At 58.3% G+C, this 22,467-nt stretch overlaps 1 protein-coding gene across 1 annotated transcript in view; it reads left to right on the top strand.

Moving 5' to 3' along the window:
• LOC123128297 (mediator of RNA polymerase II transcription subunit 23) overlaps positions 1-22,467 on the top strand; it is a 33,190-nt gene that overhangs the window by 10,205 nt on the left and 518 nt on the right. The window contains exons 16-20 of the mRNA XM_044548265.1: positions 18,008-18,153; positions 20,110-20,353; positions 20,432-21,191; positions 21,330-21,511; positions 22,301-22,404. Of these exons, the coding sequence (XP_044404200.1) occupies positions 18,008-18,153; positions 20,110-20,353; positions 20,432-21,191; positions 21,330-21,511; positions 22,301-22,404 (1,436 nt within the window). The remainder of the gene's footprint in view (positions 1-18,007; positions 18,154-20,109; positions 20,354-20,431; positions 21,192-21,329; positions 21,512-22,300; positions 22,405-22,467) is intronic.

Genomic DNA, 22,467 nt, shown 5'->3' with positions numbered 1-22,467 from the left:
CTCCAGGAGCAACATTGTACTATCGATCATCCAACTACACTCGGCAGGACTAGGGGTATTATCTCTCCGGAGAGCCCCGAACCTGGGTATGTCCGGCGTCCCGCGCCCGCTCATGCCAACCTCGCTTCTGGAGTCCACCAGCGCCCTCGAGCCTCCTCCTCTCTTTAGCCATCCCTTGGCATCTGCCGTGCGCCCACCAAGACAGTTGGCGCCCACCATGGGGCAGCTTGAGGAGCTGGCCGGGAGCATGCTTCAGACGGGGCCCTTCTCCTACACCGACGAGTCCGTCGCGCTGGCGGACGACGTCGTCGGCGCGCTTGCCGCCTCCTTCGCCGCGCTGCGTATCTCCGATGCGTTCGCGGCCGACAAGTACCCCAGTGAGGTGCTCAGCTACTCCGACTCTCCCCTTTCCCTCGGCGGCGGCGTTTCCGCCGGGGCAATGGACGTCCATGTGGAGGTCTTCGTCACCGGCGACAGCGCCTCCTCCTCGTCGAGCAAGACGAGGAAGGCTGCCGAAGCCAGGGCCGCAGCGGATCAGATTGAGCCGTCCGATCCGTTGCGCGCCGCGATGCAGAGCCTCCGCATCCCCATCGGCACCGACGTCGACGCCACCAACGTCGCTGAGGCCCGAACCCAGCTCGAGGAAAGGCGCCAGCAGATGCTGGACTTGTTCGAGACGCTCGCCGCCACTCCGCGTCGCCTGGACGCTGCTCAGCTGGAGCGCGATGCCGCCTACGGGTTCACGCCCGCCGCGGCCGGGCCAAGCCGGGTCGCCGATGTGCGTGCCCGGGGAGGAGTGATTGGCCGGGCCCTCGGCGCCGTCCCAACCGTCTACGAGACCCCAGCGAAGAACATGCGCGCTGCCCAGGCAGCCGCAGCCGGCCTGGACCAACTCGCGGGTGAGGAGCTGAAAGAGCGCATCGGGCGGATGCGCGAACTCCTCCACGCCGCCAACGCCCAGCAGGACCGCCTCAATCAGCTCGCCAAGCCGGCGGGATCCGGCTTCGCCCGCCTTGGCGGGTCCGACGAACTTCTGCACACCGCTTCCTCGCCACCCGGCGAGGCGCACTTCGGCATAACCCGGACTCGGCGCGACCCGGCCGCTACAGCCGCCGGCGGATTGGGCGACGAGCCCGCCCTAGAGATCCAACGCGGACTCGGCCCGCATGGCCGGCGTCCGGCTCCAACCGACCCGGCCCCCGAGGCCTGGCCGCAAGTCGACTCGGCCCGCGCGCCATCGACGACGCCGATGCTCGCCACCGCCTCGATCGGCTCGCTCACTCCCTGGAGGTGGAGGAGAGCGGCGCTATCAGGCCGGCGTGCTTCGGCCCGCGCATCCGGGAGGAGCCCTTCCCCAAAGGATTCATGCTCCCCCGCGACACCCCCAAGTACAATGGGTCAGTGAAGCCAGAAGACTGGCTCACCGACTACACCACGGCCATTGGCATCACCGGTGCCAATCGTCGTCTCGCCGTGCGCTACGCACCGCTCATGCTCCAAGGGTCGGCCCGCACGTGGTTGAACAGCCTGCCGATGGGCAGCATCAACACGTGGGTGGACTTTGAGGAAGCCTTCGTCCGCAACTTCACGGGGACCTACAAGCGACCCGGCTGCCCTAGCTAGCTCGCCATGTGCGTGCAAGGGCCTACGGAGACCGGTCGCGAGTACCTCGCACGCTGGACCGAGCTCCGGAACAGCTGCGAGGGCGTCCATGAAGTCCAGGCGATCTAGTACTTCGTCAGCGGGTGCCGAGACGGCACCCTCCTCAAGCACAAGCTCTTACACTCCGAGCCGGCCACCATGGCCGCGCTCATGGTGACGGCGGACAAGTACGCCAACGCCGACTCCGCCATGAAGATCCAGGTGGCGCTGGATGAAGCCGGCAAGGCGAAGCAGGTTCCCCTTCCAAAGCCGGCCGGCGAAAGCAGCCGGCGGCAACAATCACCCGGCAGTCATGCCGAGTTCGGGTGGTTACGCCCTCATTCTCAACCCCACCATCGTCGCGCGGCGCACATGCAAGTTCTCCCGAGTCCTCATCGACGGTGGCAGCAACATCAACATCCTCTACCATGACACGATGACCAAGCTCGGCCTCAAGGCCGAGGACCTGGAGCCGACCCGAACGATCTTTCACGACATCGTGCCCGGCCTCTCCTGCTCCCCCATTGGCCGGGTCCGGCTAGATGTCTTGTTCGGTGACATCAGCCACTTCCGGCGCGAACCGATTTGGTTCGAGGTGGACCTGTCCAGCGCGTATCACGCGTTGCTGGGCCGGCACGCGCTCGCCAAGTTCATGGCGGTTCCCCACTACGCGTACCTGAAGATGAAGATGTCGGGGCCTCATTGATGGATAAGTCTGTGTACTAGGGTCCTTGTGGGGCTGCAGCACATGGTCCTTGTGGCAGTTAGGAGGATAAAGTCCTGGACCATCAAGGACTGGCTGTTAGGATAGAGTTCTGTTCTTGACCATCAAGGACTGTCAGTTAGCATCTTAGACTAGCATCTTAGACTAGCATCTTAGACTGGCATCTTAGCAGCATCTTAGCATATGCCTTGGCTGGCTAGCAGCCTATAAATATGTATCCTCAACCCCTCAGGTTGGCATGGCATTGTGTGAGAAATAAACCAACGAAAATTGTCCCAACTCTCCTAGTGTCATCCACAACTATCAATGCTCAGGCTGAAAGGTCTAACAAGTGGTATCAGAGCCTCGTTAACCTGCACCCTGAGCATTTCCTGTGAGCAGCCCAAGTCGGTAGCAGCAGCTGCTCCGTCTGCCTCTGGTTACCTTCCTCCCTCCGGACTGTCGAGCAGCAGCTCGTCTTCATCAGCCTCCTCTTCACGCAACAGCCCCCCTGCAGCGAGCCATGTCTGCAGGTCGCTCTCAGCACACGGCTACCTCGAGCATGCGGCGCCGGCAAGAGGCCGAGCGCGCCGTGGCAGAGGAGCGTGAGCGAGCGGCTGTAGCAGCGGCTGCTGCGGCGGCAAGAGTGTCGAGGCTGGCTGCAGCGGAGCTGGCAGCAGCCAGAGCGGAGGTAGAAGCAGCCAGGGCGGAGGTAGAAGCAGCAGCAGCAGCAGAAGCAGCCCGTGAGGCTACGGCGGATGCCAAGGCACTCCGCGGCAGCCCCGGCAGCTCCAGCAGCTCCGCGCCTGCGGACGACGGCGCCGACGCAGATCGCGCCAAAGTGGCGCAGGAGCGGACGGCGCAGTGGGCAGCCGAGCACGCCCGCGCTCCAGGTGGAGGCGCGCACCGCGACGGCGGCTGCAACGACCAGGACCGCGGCCTCTACGAGGTCCGGACTGTGGTCAGGGATGTTGGTTCCAGTGTTGGGTGGCCTACCCTCACTAAAACCAACTACGTCGAGTGGGCCGGGATCATGAAGGTCAGGCTCCAGGTGCGGCGCATGTGGGAGGCAGTCCAGGACAGCAACGTCGACCACCTAGAGGATCGACGGGCGCTGGACGCCCTCATCGCCGCAGTCCCGCCCGAGATGCAGTTCTCGCTTTCCAACAAGCGGACTGCCAAGGAGGCTTGGGACGCCATCGCCGCAGCACGCATCGGCAGCGACCGTGCTCGCAAGTCCACCCTGCAGGCACTTCGTAAGGAGTGGGAGAACCTGGGCTTCAAGCCAGGTGAGGACGTTGATGACTTTGCTCTCCGTCTCAACACTCTGCTGCAGAAGATGGTGAAGTTTGGCGATGCCACCTACACCGAGGAGAGAGCTGTCGAGAAGCTTTTTCGGTGCATTCCCGAGAAGTACAAGCAGATGGCTCGCTCGATCGAGTCGTTGCTGGACCTCTCCACGATGACGATCGAGGAGGCGATAGGTCGACTCAAGGTCGTCGACACCGACGAGCCACAGCCCCCCTCGGGGCCCGTCACCACCGGCGGGAAGCTGCTCCTAACTCGGGAGCAGTGGGATCCCAGCCTTGGTGACAAGAAGAAGGGGGAGCCTTCCTCCTCGACGGGCGGCCGCAAGCGTGGCAAGCAGCGTAAGGCGCGAAGAGGCCCCCCGGGCAGGGCACAAGGACGTGCCGAAGGTGACGCCCGCGGAGGCGCCAAGGACGGCGCCGCTGGCAAGCCCAGGCCGGCACAAGACAACAGTTGCCACAACTGTGGCCGGTTTGGCCATTGGGCCAATGAGTGTCGGCAACCACGACAAGGCCAGGCTCACGTCGCACAGGCGAAGGAGGAGGAGACGGCTCTGTTCATGGCGCATGCAAGCATTGAGCTACCCTCGGCGACTCCAGTCGCAAAGGCTTTCATCCACCTCGATGAGCCAAAAGCACATGCTCTTCTCGGCGATGGCTCCGGGAAGGACAAGGCTACGGGGTGGTGCCTCGACACCGGCGCCACCCACCACATGACCGGTCGAAGGGAATTCTTCGCCGAGCTCGACTCCGATGCGCGAGGCTCCGTCAAGTTCGGGGATGCCTCCGCTGTGGAGATAAAGGGCGTCGGCTCCGTCATCTTCACCACCAAGATGGGAGAGCACCGGCTGCTCACCGGTGTCTACTACATCCCCGCGCTAAGGAATTCCATCATCAGCTTGGGACAGCTGGATGAGAACGGCTCACGCGTGCTGATTGAGCATGGGGTCCTACGCATCTGGGATCGCCAGCGTCGCCTTCTCGCCAAGGTGCCCAGAGGTGAAAATCGACTCTACGTCCTTGATGTGCAGGTGGCACAACCGGTCTGTCTCGCTGTCCGTCGAGACGACGAGGCGTGGCAGTGGCATGAGCGCTTTGGGCACCTTCACTTTGAGGCCCTGAAGCGTCTAAGTGCCAAGGAGATGGTGCGAGGCCTGCCATGCCTCGACCATGTGGAGCAGTTCTGCGACATCTGCGTACTGACAAAGCAGAGACGACTCCCCTTTCCCCAACAGGCGAGTTTTCGGGCTAAGGAGAAGCTGGAGCTCGTGCACGGAGACCTGTGCGGCCCGGTGACGCCAGCCACACCAGGAGGTCGACGCTACTTCCTGCTGCTCGTCGACGATCTCTCCCGCTACATGTGGGTGATGATCCTCGGCAGTAAGGGAGAAGCGGCGGACGCCATCAGGCGCGCGCAGGTTGGTGTGGAGGCGGAGAGCGGCCGCAAATTGCGCGTGTTGCGCACTGACAACGGCGGCGAGTTCACGGCGGCTGAATTCGCGTCGTACTGCGCCGATGAGGGCATCCAGCGCCACTACTCCGCGCCGTACAGCCCGCAGCAAAACGGCGTCGTCGAGCGGCGCAACCAGACGGTTGTGGGGATGGCTCGGGCTCTCCTCAAGCAGAGAGGGATGCCGGCTGTCTTCTGGGGAGAGGCGGTGCTAACGGCCGTCTACATCCTCAACCGCTCTCCTACTAAGGCACTCGACGGCAGAACTCCGTACGAGGCCTGGCATGGGCGGAAGCCGGCGGTCTCTCATTTGCGGGTCTTTGGCTGCCTTGCGTTCGCCAAGGAGCTCGGCCACATCGGCAAGCTCGACGACAGGAGCACTCCGGGAGTCTTCATCGGCTACGCGGAGGGCTCAAAGGCCTACCGCATCCTCGACCCAAAGACACAACGTGTGCGCACAGCGCGAGACGTCGTGTTCAACGAAGGGCGAGGGTGGCAATGGGACAAGGCGGTGGACGACGGCTCGACGCCGACGTATGACGACTTCATTGTCGAGTACGCTCACTTCAAGGAAGCTGGGGGAGCAAGCAGCTCCTCTTCACCGGGCACGTCTACCCCGGCCCCCAAAACTACATCGACTCCGGCGCCTGCTACACCGACGACACCACAACCGGCGACGCCGCATACTCCAGCCCCGGCGGTCGCCACTCCGGGCTCGTCTTCATCAGCACCAGCTCACGCAGAGCACAACCCGATGAAGTTCGCTTCCCCGCTCACTCACGACGAGGAGCGGGTCGACGCATGGTATGGAGGCGAACCGCTGCGGTACCGTACGATGGATAATGTGCTCGGCGACCAGCCGGTGCCAGGACTGGTGCCACGTGACCTGGAGGCGCAGCTACAGCTCGTGTGTGAAGACGGCGAACCACGGTCCTTTGCAGAGGCCGAGAGAGACGCGGCATGGCGCGCCGCGATGAAGTTGGAGATGGATGCGGTCGAGCAAAACCGCACCTGGGAGCTTGCTGATCTCCCTCGAGGTCACCGCGCAATCACCCTTAAGTGGGTGTTCAAGCTGAAGAGGGATGGAGCCGGCGCCATCATCAAGCACAAGGCTCGTTTGGTGGCCCGAGGCTTCTTGCAGCAGGAAGGAGTCGACTTCGACGACGCTTTCGCTCCCGTGGCACGGATGGAGTCCGTGCGACTTCTCCTTGCGCTGGCTGCCCAGGAGGGCTGGCGTGTCCACCACATGGACGTTAAGTCGGCATTCCTCAATGGCGACTTGAAGGAGGAAGTCTACGTGCATCAGCCACCGGGGTTTACGATTCCCGGCCAGGAGGGCAAGGTGCTCCGCCTGCGCAAGGCTCTCTATGGCCTGCGGCAGGCACCCAGGGCGTGGAACGCCAAGCTGGACTCCACGCTGAAGAAGATGGGTTTCGAGCAGAGCCCGCATGAGGCTGCCGTCTACCGACGGGGGAGTGGAGGAAATGCCCTGCTGGTGGGCGTCTACGTTGACGACCTGGTGATCACCGGCACCAAAGATGCAGAGGTGGCGGCGTTCAAGGAAGACATGAAGGCCACGTTCCAGATGAGTGACCTGGGGCTCCTCTCCTTCTATCTAGGGATTGAGGTGCACCAGGACCACTCCGGGATCGCGCTTCGACAGTCCGCCTACGCCAAGCGCATCGTTGAGCTAGCTGGGCTCACCGACTGCCATCCAGCTCTCACTCCGATGGAGGAGAGGCTGAAACTAAGTCGCGACAGCACGACGGAGGAAGTGGATGCTACGCAGTACCGACGCCTTGTGGGGAGCCTTCGCTACCTCACTCACACACGGCCGGACTTGGCATTCTCCGTCGGCTATGTCAGTCGGTTCATGGAGCGACCAACGTCGGAACACCAGCAGGCAGTGAAGAGGATCGTCCGCTACATAGCAGGGACCCTCGACCACGGCCTCCATTACCCTAGGTGCCCTGGGGCGGCACACTTCGTCGGGTACAGCGACAGCGACCACGCCGGCGACATCGACACCAGCAAGAGCACGAGCGGGATCCTCCTCTTCCTCGGCAAGTGTCTCGTGAGCTGGCAATCAGTCAAGCAGCAGGTGGTGGCCCTGTCCAGCTGTGAGGCTGAGTACATAGCGGCCTCCACCGCCTGTACTCAGGCGCTCTGGCTTGCTCGACTGCTTGGTGATCTTCTCGTTCAAGACACCAGAACGGTGCAGCTCCTGGTGGACAGCAAGTCCGCCCTGGCCCTGGCAAAGAACCCCGTGTTCCACGAACGGAGCAAGCACATCCGACTGAGGTATCACTTCATCCGCAGCTGTGTGGAAGAAGGGAGCATCGAGGCGAGCTACATCAACACCAAGGATCAGCTCGCAGACCTGCTCACCAAGCCCCTTGGGAGGGTCAAGTTCCTCGAACTTTGCTCCAGGATTGGGATGATTCAACTCTCCCACAAGACGACGTACAAGACTTAGGGGGAGAATGATGGATAAGTCTGTGTACTAGGGTCCTTGTGGGGCTGCAGCACATGGTCCTTGTGGCAGTTAGGAGGATAAAGTCCTGGACCATCAAGGACTGGCTGTTAGGATAGAGTTCTGTTCTTGACCATCAAGGACTGTCAGTTAGCATCTTAGACTAGCATCTTAGACTAGCATCTTAGACTGGCATCTTAGCAGCATCTTAGCATATGCCTTGGCTGGCTAGCAGCCTATAAATATGTATCCCCAACCCCTCAGGTTGGCATGGCATTGTGTGAGAAATAAACCAACGAAAATTGTCCCAACTCTCCTAGTGTCATCCACAACTATCAATGCTCAGGCTGAAAGGTCTAACACTCATCACCATCACCGGCGATTACCACAAGTCCCTGGAGTGCGCCCGAGACGGCGCCAAGTTGGCCGAGTCGCTGGTCATCACCGAGGAGCGGCGCCATCTCGACTGGATCGTCGCCCTGGCAGGCGAGGCCTCCGCCGCGTCGATCCCGACCCCGGACCTGACCGACGAGGCCGCCTTCAAGCCCTCCAAGGAGACCAAGAAAGTGAAGCTCAACCCAGAAGACCCCAGCTGCAGCAAGTACGTTGTCATAAGCGCCCGCCTCGACAGTAAATAGGAAGGCGAGCTCGTCGACTTCCTCCGTGAGAATTGGGATATCTTCGCATGGACCCCCAAGGACATGCCGGGTATCCTGAGGAAGTACACCGAGCACAAACTTGACGTCCGCAAGGACGCCAAGCCTGTCCGTCAACCCCTACGACGATTTTCCGAAGAGAAGAGAAGAACCATTGGTGAAGAGGTCGCCAAGCTTTTGGCGGCCGGCTTCATAATGGAAGTGTTTCACCCCGAGTGGCCGGCCAATCCAGTCCTCGTCCTGAAGAAGAACAAGACCTGGCACATGTGTATCGACTACACCAACCTCAACAAGGCCTGTCCCAAGGATTCGTTCGCCCTCCCGCGGATCGACCAAGTCATCGACTCGACCACCGGGTGTGAGCTCCTGTCCTTCCTGGACGCTTACTCCTGATACCACCAGATCAAGCTGGACTCGGCCGATGCCCTGAAGACGTCCTTCATCACGCCCTTTGGGGCGTATTGCTACATCACCATGTCGTTCGGCTTGAAGAACGCCGACGCCACCTTCCAGCGCTGCATGCAGAAATGTCTGCTGTCGCAACTCGGCCGCAATATCCACGTATACGTGGACGACATCGTGGTGAAGACCAAGCAGCACCTCACGCTCCTCGACGATTTGAAGGAAACCTTCACCAACCTCCGCAAATACAAGGTCAAGCTTAACCCGGAAAAATGCGTCTTCGGCGTCCCGACCGGAAAGCTACTCGGCTTCCTCGTCTCGGAACGCGGCATTGAGGCGAACCCGGAGAAGATCAAGGCCATCGAGCGCATGCGCAAGCCGGCTCGGCTGCGCGATGTCCAGAAGTTCACCGGATGCTTGGCCTCAGTCAGCCGGTTTCTAAGCCGGCTGGGCGAGAGGGCGCTATCCCTGTACCATCTGATGAAGAAGACAAGCCCGTTCGAATGGAACGGCAAGGCAGATGAGGCCTTCCAAGACCTCAAGCGCATGCTCTCCACCGCACCAGTCCTGGCCGCGCTGACCGACAAGGAGCCGCTGTTGCTCTACATAGCCGCGACCTCGCGGGCGGTCAGCACAGTGCTGGTGGTCGATCGACCAGAGAAGGACAAGATCCAAGCCGTCCAGCGCCCGGTCTACTACCTAAGCGAGGTGCTCTCCATCTCCAAGCAGAACTACCCGCACTACCAGAAGATGTGTTACGGCGTGTACTTCACCGCCAAGAAGCTGAAGCAGTATTTCCAAGAGCACGTTGTCACCGTGGTCAGCACGGCGCCTATCGGAGAAATCATCGGATGCCGGGACGCCTTTGGCTGGGTTGCCAAGTGGGCGATCCAGCTAGCCGGCCACACCATCCTCTACGAGCCCCGCACCGCGATCAAGTCTCAAGCCCTGGCCGACTTCCTCGTCGACTGGACCGAGACCCAGTACTTGCCGCCGCCTCCCGATTCGACGCATTGGCCCATGCACTTTGACGGGTCCAAGATGCGACTCGGCTTGGGGGTCGGCATCGTACTGTCGTCCCTGAAGGGTGACCGGCTCCGCTACGCGCTCCAGATCCACTTCGCCGCCTCCAACAACGTCGCCGAGTACGAAGCCCTTGTGCACGGCCTCCGGCTTGTCAAGGAACTCGGCATTCGACGCATCCTGTGCTACGGTGACTCGGACCTGGTGGTGCAGCAGTGCTCCGGCGAATGAGACGCCCGCGACTCCAACATGGCAAGCTACTGCTTCCTCGTCCAGAAGCTGTCCGAATCCTTCGAGGGCTGCGAGTTCCTCCACGTCCCGCACGTGGAGAACAAAGCAACCGACACGCTCGCCAAGATCGCCTCGTCGCGACAAGCCATCCCGTTCGGCGTCTCCCTCGAGCACCTGCGCAAACCGTCCGTCAAGCCATCGCCGGACTCCGAGTCCATCCACGTTCCAGACGACCTGGCCGCACCTCAACCCGGCCCGGGGACTGCTGAACCCGGCCCAGGGGCTGCTCAGCTCGACTCGGCCACCATCGTCCCGGACCCGGCCGTCGTCATCCCCGACCCGGGGGCTGCTCAACCCGGCTCGGGGGCTGCCGACTCGGAACCCACCCCGGTGGCCGTCTTCGCCGTGGTTACGACTCCATCTTGGGCCCTCCCAATATCAGAATTTTTGGAGAACGGGGTTCTCCCCATGGACGAGACCGAGGCTCGGCAAGTGCAGCGCCGGGCGTCCGCCTACAACATCATCAACAACGAGCTCGTCAAGCGCAGCTCCACCGACGTGTTCCAGCGCTGCGTCGAGCAGGAACGGGGCATCGACATCCTGCTCGACATACATCAGGGCGAGTGCGGGCACCACGCCGCATCACGATCCCTGGTGGCCAAGGCGTTCCGCCACGGTTTCTACTGGCCCACGGCCCTCCAAGATGCTGAGTCGCTCGTCCTCAAGTGTGAGGGATGCCAGCGCTTCAGCAAACGCAGCCACCAGCCGGCGTCAGCACTCCGCACCATACCGATTGCCTGGCCCTTCGCGGTCTGGGGACTCGACATGGTTGGACCCTTCAAAACCGCTCAAGGCGGCATGATGCACTTGCTGGTGGCAGTGGACAAATTCACCAAGTGGATCGAGGCAAGACCAATCAAGAAACTGGACGGGCCAACAGCCATTCGGTTCATCAAGGACATAGCGGTGCGCTACGGCATGCCGAACAACATCATCACCGACAACGACACCAACTTCGCCAAGGGCGCGCTCGAGCAATACTGCTTCGTCTCCGGCATCCGCCTCGACCTGGCCTCCGTTGCGCATCCGCAGTCCAACGGGCAGGTCGAGCGGGCCGATGGACTCATCCTGTCCGGCGTCAAGCCGCGACTCGTCGAGCCACTCATCCGCTCACCCGGCAGCTGGCTTGATGAGTTGCCAGCCGTTCTTTGGAGTCTACGCACCACGCCGAATCGGTCGACCGGGTTCACCCCGTCTTCCTCGTCTACGGAGCCGAAGCCGTCATCCCGACTGACGTCGAGTTCGACTCGCCGCGCGTCGCGATGTACACCGAAGCCGAAGCCAGAGAAACCCGCGAAGATGGCGTCGACCTGCTCGAAGAAGCACGCCTCCTGGCGCTCAGTCGCTCGACCATCTACCAGCAAGGCCTGAGGCACTACCACAGCAGGAAGATCAAGCCCCTCGCGTTCCGCGAGGGCGACCTCGTCCTCCGACTCGTCCAAGAGCAGGCAGGCCAGCACAAACTGTCGCCTCCATGGGAGGGCCCATTCATCGTGAGCAAGGCCTTGCGCGACACCAACGCCTACTACCTCATCGACGCACGCAAGTCAAGGAAGCGCAAGAAGGACACCGCCGGTGAAGAAACGACCCCGCCGTGGAACGCGGAACTCCTCCGCCCGTTTTACAGTTAGCCGCACGAGCGTATGTATTGTCGCCTTCTGTAAACGCATGGAACCATGGGGTCCCCGAACGAGACTCGGGGGCTGCCTTTTGTCGACCAATTTATTGTGTCCCTTTTTTCTTGCATCACTATACCACTGAACCCGGCCACCAGTCCGACTCGCTCGACCTGGGGGCTCGGGGGCTGGCCGGCTCGGTTGCCAGCCCGCCACCTTACTTGGTGATTCCTGATAAAGTTAGGATGCTGCGGTCCCCCACTTTGCCCTAAAGCCACAGATCCAGCTTTGGCTGTCGGCTGGCAAGCACAACGGGCCAAAGCTCCTTTATGCTTCATACACTAAGTCAAAGGCTGCCGGGTCGATCAACCCGGCCCACCATTCATCAAATGAACAGCCGCACGACCGGCTGCTCGCCAACCGGCTTCGCCGGATTGCCGCCAGCTGGCCCAGTGGGTGTTTCGCTCGCGCTCAACGTTTCGAGGGACCCAAGTCCTGCGCGCTTCTCTCAAAGAACCGAACTCCTTGTCACGGACCGGAGCCTCGGCCGTCTGACTCGCGGGGGGGGGGGGGGGGAGGTTTGAGAAAGGAAAAGCGCATGAAATCGGTCCAAAAAACGACATCTACACAAGTATTTAAGCAAAAGCCCACGACCCAAGTTCATTACACCCTAAAACCCCCAGTGGGTGGGTGGACTTGCTATTTAACAAATTTTACACAAAGTGTCTCAGGCACCTCCAGCGTCGCGTCGCGACGTCGACGGCTCTTCCCTGGTGGCCTCCGGGTCCAGCGAGGCGCCGGTGTCCTCCTCAGCACCCGCGTTGCGGTAGACGCCCGTCTCCTCCGAGCTCCCCTTCGGATCATGGAGGAGCAAGCCGTAGTCGTCGCCGTCCACGGCCCTGCCGTCTTCTGTCCGCTCCTGATGGAACTCGTCATGGAAGGCGAACTCGGCGATGTAGCTGGCCCGGGAAGCCGGTCCGGCCCCATCTCCAACCAACGCGCCAGGCGCGAGAAGCTGCTCGGTTGGACGGAGTCCGGCCATAGGGCCGCCGTTATTGTGGTGCCGTCCTGGGACAACCGCCCCAACTGCGTTCCCAGGACCTGCAGGTGGGCCTCAGCGGTGGCAACGATCTCCGGGAAGGTCCAGGCCACCCGCGGATCCGTCCCGGACCCAACGACGCCGGTCGGGTCGCGCTGATAGCGGACAGCTTCCTCCGCCAGTCGCTGCGTCTCCGAGAAGGCCCCTGCTGCAAAAGGAAGAAGCGAGTTAGAAGAAGAGCAACATGGAAGAAAGGCCGGATCCCGACCCGGCAAACGACAAGAAAAAGCACTTACTGGAGAAGGACTCTTCCAGGTGCTGCGCCTCAAGCAACGTACCACGCCGCTCCCGTTCGATGATGCGAGATCGGCCGCCTTGGCAAGGGCCGCCTTCAGCTCGGCGTCCTTGTCTTCGGCCTTCTCGGCCGCCTCGCAGCGACGGGCCTCGTCCTGATGGGCCCCCTCAGCCGTGGTGACTTGCCCCTGCAGGCGTTCCACCTCGGCCTGGAGCCGGCCCTTGTCGTTGGCCAGCTGGCCGCGCTGCTGGTCCGCCTCCACCAGGGCCTGCTGCGCCTCTGCCATCTTGGCGGCTTCCGCCATAAGGAGCTCCACCTCGGCCTCGAGGCGGCCCTTGTGACCCGCCAGCTGCTCATGCAGCTGGTTGGCCTCGTCGAGAGACCGCCGAGCCGCGGCCGCCTCCGCCCTTGCCTGCGCCGCCTCGACGCCAAGACGGCCGGTGTCGACAACGAGCCGGTCGTAGCGATGACCGGCCCGGAGCAGACGAGTCAGCCAGGACAGCACCTCGGCTGCGAAAAAGGACTCAGCAGAAGAAAAAAGCAAGACTTAAGATTTGGCCCAACTGTTACACAGTTGGCCCGAATCTCGGGGGCTACACCCAGTGGGTGCGCTAGCGCGCCCCCACTAGAAAAGAGCACAAGAATACCTGCGGCGACGCGGAACTCCTCCTTGGCGGCAAGCTGCTCCATGAGCTCCCGGTGCTTGCCCAGGAGACGATTGTAGGCGGGCGATCCGGAAGGCGTCGAGATGCTGAAGAAGGCAGAAATGAGAACAAGGCCAACACTGTAAAGATTCGACCCAACTACTACGTAGTTGGCCCGAACCTCGGAGGCTACACCCAGTGGGTGCGCTAGCGCGCCCCCACAAAGAAGAAATTACAAGACTTACCAGAATGACGCGCTCTAGGTCGCGCGTCCGCTCCACCTCGGCCTGGGCGAAGGCCTCGAGCCGTTATGTCCGGCCTCACAGGCGGCGACTGACGGCGTCCAGCGCCGCCTCCTCCTGAGTCTGAGGCCCGAAGACAACGGCGCCCCCGCTCCGCGCCAGCTGCGGCACGGCAGCTCGGCGCCCTCCCTATCGGGGCACCAAGGCGTACTCCCCGCTGGCCGCTCGCGACGCGGCCAACACCTCCTCCGACGCCCCCCCAGCGCCGATGACGACCCGGGCGCCGGGACGCCCTGCATCGTCGTCTTCGACCCGGACGCCGGAACGCCCTGCGTCGCCGTCTCCGGCCCAGCTGCTGGGGTGGCCTCTGGCACCGCCGCCCGCGGTGCCTCCTCGCCGCCCGCAGCATCTCTTCAAAAACGACGCCGCCTCCACCACCATCAGTCCCCGCTCGCTCGACCACGTCGGCCCGCGGCGGGGTGTCATCCGCCACCTCCACGACCACCCGGTCAGGGATCACCACCTCAGCCCGACCTCCACGGCTGCGCCCACCGACGACGGCTCAAAGACCGTCGCCGCCACCACCGTGCCCTCCGGCATCTCGCGCCAGGCCGGCTCCGCGCCGGCTCGCGCCCATGTCGCCGCCGCGTCGGTCCAAGCACGGACCGACGCCGCCTCCAGCTCCGCCGCGGCCCGGTTCCTGTCCCGCCAGGCCAAGGCTTCGGCGTCATTCTGATCCAGGCCGAGGTCCGAGTCGGCCCGTCCCTCCACCTCGGCCTGGTCGGCGAGGTCGGACCGGCTCTTGCGGAACGCGGCCCCTTCGGCGGCCGCGGCTTCCGCCACCACCCTCGCCAGTGCGATTGGCGACCTGAAGAAGAAGACAGAATGAGCAGAAAAGAAACAAGACTAGCTCAAGAAAAAGAATCTGAGCGCAAACGAGAGATGAAGCTTACCCTGCCAAGACCGGGACCGGGGTTGGCCTCCCGTCCCCGCCGCTGCGCTTCCTCTTGGCCGGCCTCCCGGCCCTGGCCGGGTCCGCCGTGCGCTTCGGGGCCCGGGGTCGCAGCGCGACCGCTGTCTTTCCCATGTGGTCGGCTCGGCGCCGCCCCACGCGAGGACCCGGCTCCGCCCGCATCGCCGCCTCCCCCGGCCAACGCCACTACACCGACAACTGGCGTCAACACTGACCGTTCCGTGCCGCGGTCGGCAATTCAAGACACATGAAGAAAAACACGAGACTTACCCGCGCGACGCCCAGCGCCGGCGTCGGACTCGGCCTTCTCCCCGCCATGAGCCGCGGGCTCCTCTGGCGCCACCTGCGTCACCTGCAACGGGGCCCGGGCGTAAGGATGCCGAATTGCGTTCAGAAGTACCCCCCGCGTTGCGTCAGGACGGATAAGAAGATGCGCGCCAGCAAAGTAAGAAGACCAGACACACACCTGCAGTGCCGGATTTGACTGGCTCTACGGCGCCTTGCCGAACTGCCAGTCCTCCCCAAGGTTGGCCTTGGAGATGGCATTCACGCCACGCGCGATCTGCTCCGCGGACAACCGCGTCGACCCCATGTGGTTGGGGTCTTGAAGGCCGACCATTTCGCCGATGAGGCAGGAGCGCCCCTGAAGCGGAAGGACCCGACACCTGATGAACGCGGCGAGGAGGTCAGTGCCGGTGAGCCCCTCCTGAGTCCTCATCACCGTCACCCGCTCACAGAGATTGACGATCTCCTGCGACGGCGCCTGGGCGAGTAGCCCCAGTTCGTCTTCGCACGCGGCGGTGCGATAGCGAAGGCCGGAAGGTTGATGTGATCCGCACCGAGGTTGCAAACGTAGGAGTTCTGCCACTTCTTGGCAGAATCCTCCAGCGGGATCTTGGGGAAATCCGCCCCCGACCGCTTCGAGATGACGGCGGCGCCGCAATCGGCGAACTCCTCGGCCGACGGGCCCTGCTGCTTCAAGGAGAAGAAGCGCGCCCAGAGGTCGATCGTAGGCTCGACCCCCAGGTACCCCTCGCAGAGGGTGACGAAGCCGTAGAGCTGGACGATGGCGCCGACGCCAAGATGATGCGGCTAGAGCCCGAACCCGCGCTCGAAGTGCGTGAGGAAGACCACGCGCTCCCGCCCCTCGGTCCGAGGCCTCTGCTCGCCGCGCGGCAGGCGGACGCCGACGTCCGTCTCCCGCGGCAGGCGCCGCGTCGCCTGGAGTTGGGTGATGTCCTCGGAGGTGACATTCGAACCCATCCAGGAGCCCGATGGCAGCGACATGATCAAAGGAAGAAGAAGGAAGATGGACGGCGAAGGAGTTCTGCTCGGAGCAGCGGGCGCCGCAGTGCGTCAATTGCAAAGAGCGGAGCGAGAGCAAAGGGACAGGAGGGCGCGAGCGAGAATAATGTCCGCCGCCCCCCTGTCCCCCGATTTATAACCCTCGGTTTGAACATGGGGAAGTGGGAGAAGTGGGATCATCTGCACGCGCCCGTTCCACTACCCCGCAATAAGTGCGCACGTACACGCACAGTAACTGCCTGGGGAAGAGCAACCGGCCCCCGGATGCCGCAATAAATCTGCGCGCTTGGGCCGAGGGCGCGCGGCGGCGGGCCCCAGCCCGTCGCCCGGTCCCGTCACGCGCGTGGCCTGTTAGGCCCCTTCGACTTCCGGGCACCACGTGGCGCCTGCGCAAAGCCCGAGGGATTGCCCCAAGATTCGCCGGACTTCTCGGTTCCCGCCACGACCGGGATGCCACGATCCGGTTCCCGAGAAAACCGGCACTGAGTGGGTGTTGCCGGACCCGGGCTCGCAGAATCCACCTTGCTTGAGGGGGGAACTGCGAAGGCTCACTCATCCGAAGACGGCGGACCTTCACAGCTTTGGGGACTACTGTCGGGGGATGGACCCCGGGCAGGCAATGGAACCCGAATCCTGTTCAAAAAACAACAGGGTTGGCACCGCCCCTCAATACCGTCACGCGCTTGGCCGGGTCGCTCGACCCGGCCAAGCCCCGCAAGCCGGCCAGACTAGCCGACTCGGCCCCAACAACTAGCACAAGACAGCCGAACCCGGCACGGCCAAAGCCTCCTCGACAAGCTAGCACCACCCGTGGCGTGCTACGCAATCCAGCCGCGGGTCAACTCCCGTCCCATCCAGGCCGTATGATGGGGACGAGACTTCAATCAACGATGACCGAGGCAACAGTGCCCCGCCCATGCCTCTGGTCAGCAGGAACGTGGCAACAGTGCCCCTCACCTACCCGCTAACCAGGGCCAGCGTGGCTACAGTGCCCCCGCCTTCATCGCTGACGACAGCAAGCGGCCACCTGGCGGAGAGCACTGTACGCGACTCGACTCGGCTACGCCCTGACGATCGACAAGACGGCGCACAGTCCCCCTAGGCATGCGGGGCCCGCACCTAGGGGAACCCGGCGAACCACAAGCCCTCAGCGGGACCCAGCCCGGGTTCCCGGACACCGGCAATACGGACCCACCGACTTGTAACATTACCATTGTACCCCCGGGGGGTTGGACTATAAAACCCCCCGGGGGCCCATGATCATGGGAGACGAGCGAGAGGGCAAACAGAAAACACATACGAGAGAAGAGCAAGTAAGCATAGGACTAGCCACAAAACAGCAACACTGGAGAGAAGGAGCAGCCCAAGCCTTGGCCAGCTTCCTTCCTCCTCCATACAGCTCCAGGAGCAACATTGTACTATCAATCATCCAACTACACTCGGCAGGACTAGGGGTATTATCTCTCCGGAGAGCCCCGAACCTGGGTATGTCCGGCGTCTCGCGCCCGCTCATGCCAACCCCGCCTCTGGAGTCCACCAGCGCCCTCGAGCCTCCTCCTCTCTTTAGCCATCCCTTGGCATCTGCCGTGCGCCCACCACGTCAAGTCTCCTGTGGAAGGTTTGGCAAGGGGCTGCGGGAAGCAACTCTGGTGGCGCTTCTCCACCCCAGTGTAAAGCCGACAGGTGTTTGTTGAGTGTGTGCTTCTAGACGGTTAGAAACACCACAAGCTGAAGCACAAGCCCAAACAAACAGGGTCTTTTGAGTACCAACCAGTGCCTGAGCTGGCTAATTTCTACTCTAAGTAACAACTAGAGTTTTGTCTGTGTATACCAAGGTAATTAGAAAGCATTGTACTCGGACGGATTTGACATTTTAAAACTGACTAGTTGCTTCATCTGTGTATGCTAAAGCTTGGACTTGCTTTGATGATAAATTTAACATTACAGATAAGTCTGCTTGAAAGACCTGAACTTCAGCACCGAATTAAAGCATTCTGCAGTTCTCGCTCACCTGAGCATTGGCTAAAAAATCAACCTCCAAAAAGAGCTGAGCTCCAGAAAGCTCTTGGTAACCATCTTTCATGGAAGGACCGGTAAGTGCAATCTTTTAATTGATATTCAAGTCCAGTGTTTTAGTTAAATATGCAATTATGCATTTGGAATTTGAATGATATATAACATATTCGTTGAAAACATGCGTAAAGCAGGTTCATTTTTAACCTTTAGTTGTCTTTTGAATAGCAATACCAACTAGCTATTTGATTGAAAATTTGCTTGTTAATCTGATTGCCTGGTACAGTCTGATATATTTGGATCTGTAGATAAATTCGAGCGTACAGGGCTTAGTTTATCTTTAGTCAGGGGCGTTTCTGGGTATGCCTGATAAGTACTTATCCATTTATTTCCCAGCCTTAAATTGAACCATCCCTGTTTTTATCTGAATCTCGCTGGTTTGGTAAACCCTTGTCCTATTCCCAACCATATATGGCCACTAGTAATAGACTTCCTGAACATTCTTAAGGGTGGATGTAAGATGCCTTTTTCTACGTATTGCTGTGATTAGGGTTTACTTTAGCAATGGATCATATATCTACTTTACCCGGTAAAAGAACATATCTACTTTTTTCTGCATTCGTTTTTTGTTTGTAAAATCATCTTGATGTTTTAAGTTGCGTGCATTTTTCATGATTCAACTTTGTATAAGTAACTAATAAAGCAAGGTTTAGTGGTAGAAAAGCAATACATTGTAATGAAATTGATCAAAGTTAGTTTTGAGTTTTTCGACAATTCTTCCAATTTGCTGCTCGGGCCAGTGCCAATAGTCTCAATATGTAGGGTGGAAATGGATTGGATGCTGACTAGATGGTACTCTTCCCAGTTTCTTTTCCATATTTTCAAAACGAGTACAGATGCAAATACGGATGTTGTCGAACACGAGGACAGCTCGGGTGCTACTTGAATACAAATATCCTAATTTTTTTTGCGAGGTTAAATATCCTAAAACTTTGACGACACACTATAGGGCACTTGATATTGCTGTTGATTGATGACATATGATGAACAGTGGTTCCCTTGATCTCTTTGGTTGTTCAAGGCTTCCAGCGGCACAATATACCAGCTAACAAGTCTTAGAGCTAGGCAGCAAACTAGTTTGGCATTTTATCTGTAAAAGTGTGGGTCATAATTAAGCGCATGGTAGATTTTTGTCCAGCTCTTTAAGCATGCATCCTGATTCCTGAAGAGCAACACCATGACGTGATTGATTACTACTGTATGGTCATGTTATTACCGTGCGCGATGGAAGCTGAAAGGAGTAGGAGCGTGCCTGCGTGGCGAAGAAAGCAAAAGAGTCGCATGGAGGGCACTAGTGTGAAGAGGGCGACGTGCAAGTTGCTTGACAAGGGATGCGACTGAGGTGTCTGATGCCAGAGTTTTGGCACTAAACTTTGTTTATTGGGCTTTTCCTTGCTAAATGGGCTGAGATCTAAGGGGACAGCTGCACTGGGTCAGGGAGCTGGATAGTTTTTACTCCGACACTGATACATTCGATTTCGAAAATTAGTATCCTCGTCTTTTTCCAATGCCACATCCGCATTTATATCTGGATATTAAGTCCCCATATTGTCAGGATCCAGATTTGATTCTGATTCGGATGCAGATATCTCATCCCGTAGTAGCCTTTTCTTGAATACGAACATCAGATAATTTGTATTATCTGGTGCTAGTTTCCACCCTTAACAATATGTTGCTCCGGTTCAGAGGGGCTGATGCACCTACAGAAAATCCCTACAAAGTGAGCCCAATAATTAATTTGCAGTTTGGGACGCAGGGGTAGTTAGAAGGGTGTGCTAGCCTCAATCCCCTGGCTGATACATATATCTCTTTACTTTCTATGTTTATATTACCTTGTAGACTTGTACATGGCATATTATGTTGATTTGGGTATATTTGACTTTTTAAATCATATTTCTGTTGGTATATTTTGCCTTTTGGGTTTCTGTGCAAAAGTTATTGAAGCTTGATTCACTATAGTTGTTTTGTGAATGCAGCTATCCTCCCTTTTTCGATGACATTGCTGCCCGCTTGCTTCCAGTCACCCCGCTGATAATTTATAGGCTTATTGAGAATGATGCTACAGATATTGCGGACAGGGTTCTCGCATTTTATTCTACCTTTCTCGCTTTCCACCCACTGAGATTTACATTTGTGCGGGATATTCTTGCATACTTCTATGGTCATCTTCCAAGCAAGTTAATTGTCCGGATCCTCAACGTGCTGGGTGTTACCACCAAGGTAAACCCCTGTTTACTCTTTTCTGGAAACTCTTCTAGCTGTCCAGTTCTATTCATACTAATGGTGATCATTTTACAGACTCCTTTCTCGGAATCCTTTGCTCAATATTTAGGGTCTTCAAATTCTTCTATTTGCCCACCACCAGAATATTTTGCCAACCTTTTGCTAGGCCTTGTTAATAATGTCATACCTCCTTTGAGTAGCAAGTCCAAATCAAACCCAGCAGATGCTTCTGGCGGACGCACAAATTTCAGCAAGCCTCACGCATCTACGCAAGCTGGTGGAAATAGTAACGCTGATGCTCAGAGGGCATTTTATCAAAATCAGGATCCTGGGTCATACACACAGCTTGTTTTGGAAACAGCAGCTATTGAGATTCTCTCACTCTCTGTGCCAGCTTCTCAAATAGTGTCCTCTCTAGTTCAATTAATAGCTCATGTACAAGCAATGCTTATACAGTCTAATACTGGTCAAGGAATGTCTGGTGGTTTGGGCCAAAATTCTGGGCTGCCAACTTCTCCTTCAGGCGCCGGTGCCGAGTCTGCAGGTGCCAGCCGAGCAAACATTTCGGCAAGTGGAATCAGCGCTAACTTTGTTTCTAGAAGTGGCTACTCTTGTCAGCAGTTGTCTGTTTTGATGATTCAAGCATGTGGCTTCTTGCTGGCACAACTCCCACCAGAATTCCACATGCAACTTTACTCAGAAGCAGCTCGAATCATAAAAGATTGTCGTTGGCTTTCTGACAGTTCGAGACCTGTGAAAGAGCTTAACTCAGCTGTCGGTTACGCACTTCTGGACCCAACATGGGCTTCTCAAGACAGTACATCGACAGCCATAGGTACCGTAAGACATTTTTGTTTACTGTCTTTTTACCCCATTTCAGCCTAAACATTTGGGCCCATTCAGCTCAGTGTTAATTTAATACACTTATACCATTTTGTGCTCTAGTTATATGTTTGTTCTGCCTTGATTGCAGGTAACATTGTGGCCCTTCTACACTCATTTTTTAGCAATCTTCCTCAAGAGTGGCTGGAATCTTCGCATACTGTCATCAAACATCTCAAGCCAGTGACTTCAGTTGCCATGTTGAGAATTGCCTTCCGCATATTGGGCCCCTTATTGCCTCGTCTAGCCTTTGCTCGACCTCTATTCATGAAGGTATGCTTGGTTTTCCCTTTGTACTTCTAGTTACTAAGAGGATGTATAATCTCAATAATCAGAGCAAATTTACAGCTGTTTTGAACAAATTTCTACGATATATGTTACACCTGTAATCTCAATAATCAAAGCAAGATCATGTTCCAACATGGCTTCTATTCTGTCTTCTGTTTCAGAAACTTCACACTGAAAAAGCACTGCTAGCCTCTTTCCAATGTACTCCCTCCGGTCCATATTACTTGTCGCTGCTTTAACTAAAGCAGCGACAAGTAATATGGACCGGAGGGAGTAGTATTTTTTGGCTATTTAAAGACTGCAATCCTATAGGAATGTTTTCCATATATATGTTTGGAACAGGGAATGAGTTTCTAGGATTCTTACGGAATGACTCTCGAATAGTTCCTCTCGTGCATTCATATAGGCTCGCAGTCATATATCATTAGGCCCTACACTTGTCTGATTTGTTGTGTCTTTGACACAATTGAGCTGTAAGTGTGCCCTTGCTTTCTGAACGAAATAAATGAACGCATGTTATTGATTGTTCCCCACGACCGGATGTTTTCATCCATGGGAAGAGCTTCATGCAGGCCAAAAGTGGCCAGGACCCACAACATCCTCTCTTGCTATATTTGCTAGTTTTCATCATTTTCGCACTAACAGAAACACCATTTTTCTTTACTCCACCAGCCCCTGCTCTGCTGGCTTCACCGGTGGCCCGATACATTGTTGTATGAAGTACAGTTTATTTGTTGTTCTGTACTAATTTTCTCTTGTCCTCGGGATCTGCAGACACTGGCTTTGCTGTTCAGTGTGTTGGGGGATGTGTTTGGGAAGAACTCTCAGGCCTCACCTCATGTGCCTGCATCAGAAATTGGAGACATCATTGACTTCCTGTAAGATACTCCTAATCCTCGCTGAAAATTCTCGGGCATGGACTACATGTATTTTCCCATTTT

The sequence above is a fragment of the Triticum aestivum genome, chromosome 6A (genome assembly GCF_018294505.1).
Source record: "Triticum aestivum cultivar Chinese Spring chromosome 6A, IWGSC CS RefSeq v2.1, whole genome shotgun sequence".
NCBI classification, from domain to species: domain Eukaryota; kingdom Viridiplantae; phylum Streptophyta; class Magnoliopsida; order Poales; family Poaceae; genus Triticum; species Triticum aestivum.
Note: the sequence above shows the minus strand (reverse complement) of the source record. Positions and strands in the feature narration are given on the sequence as shown.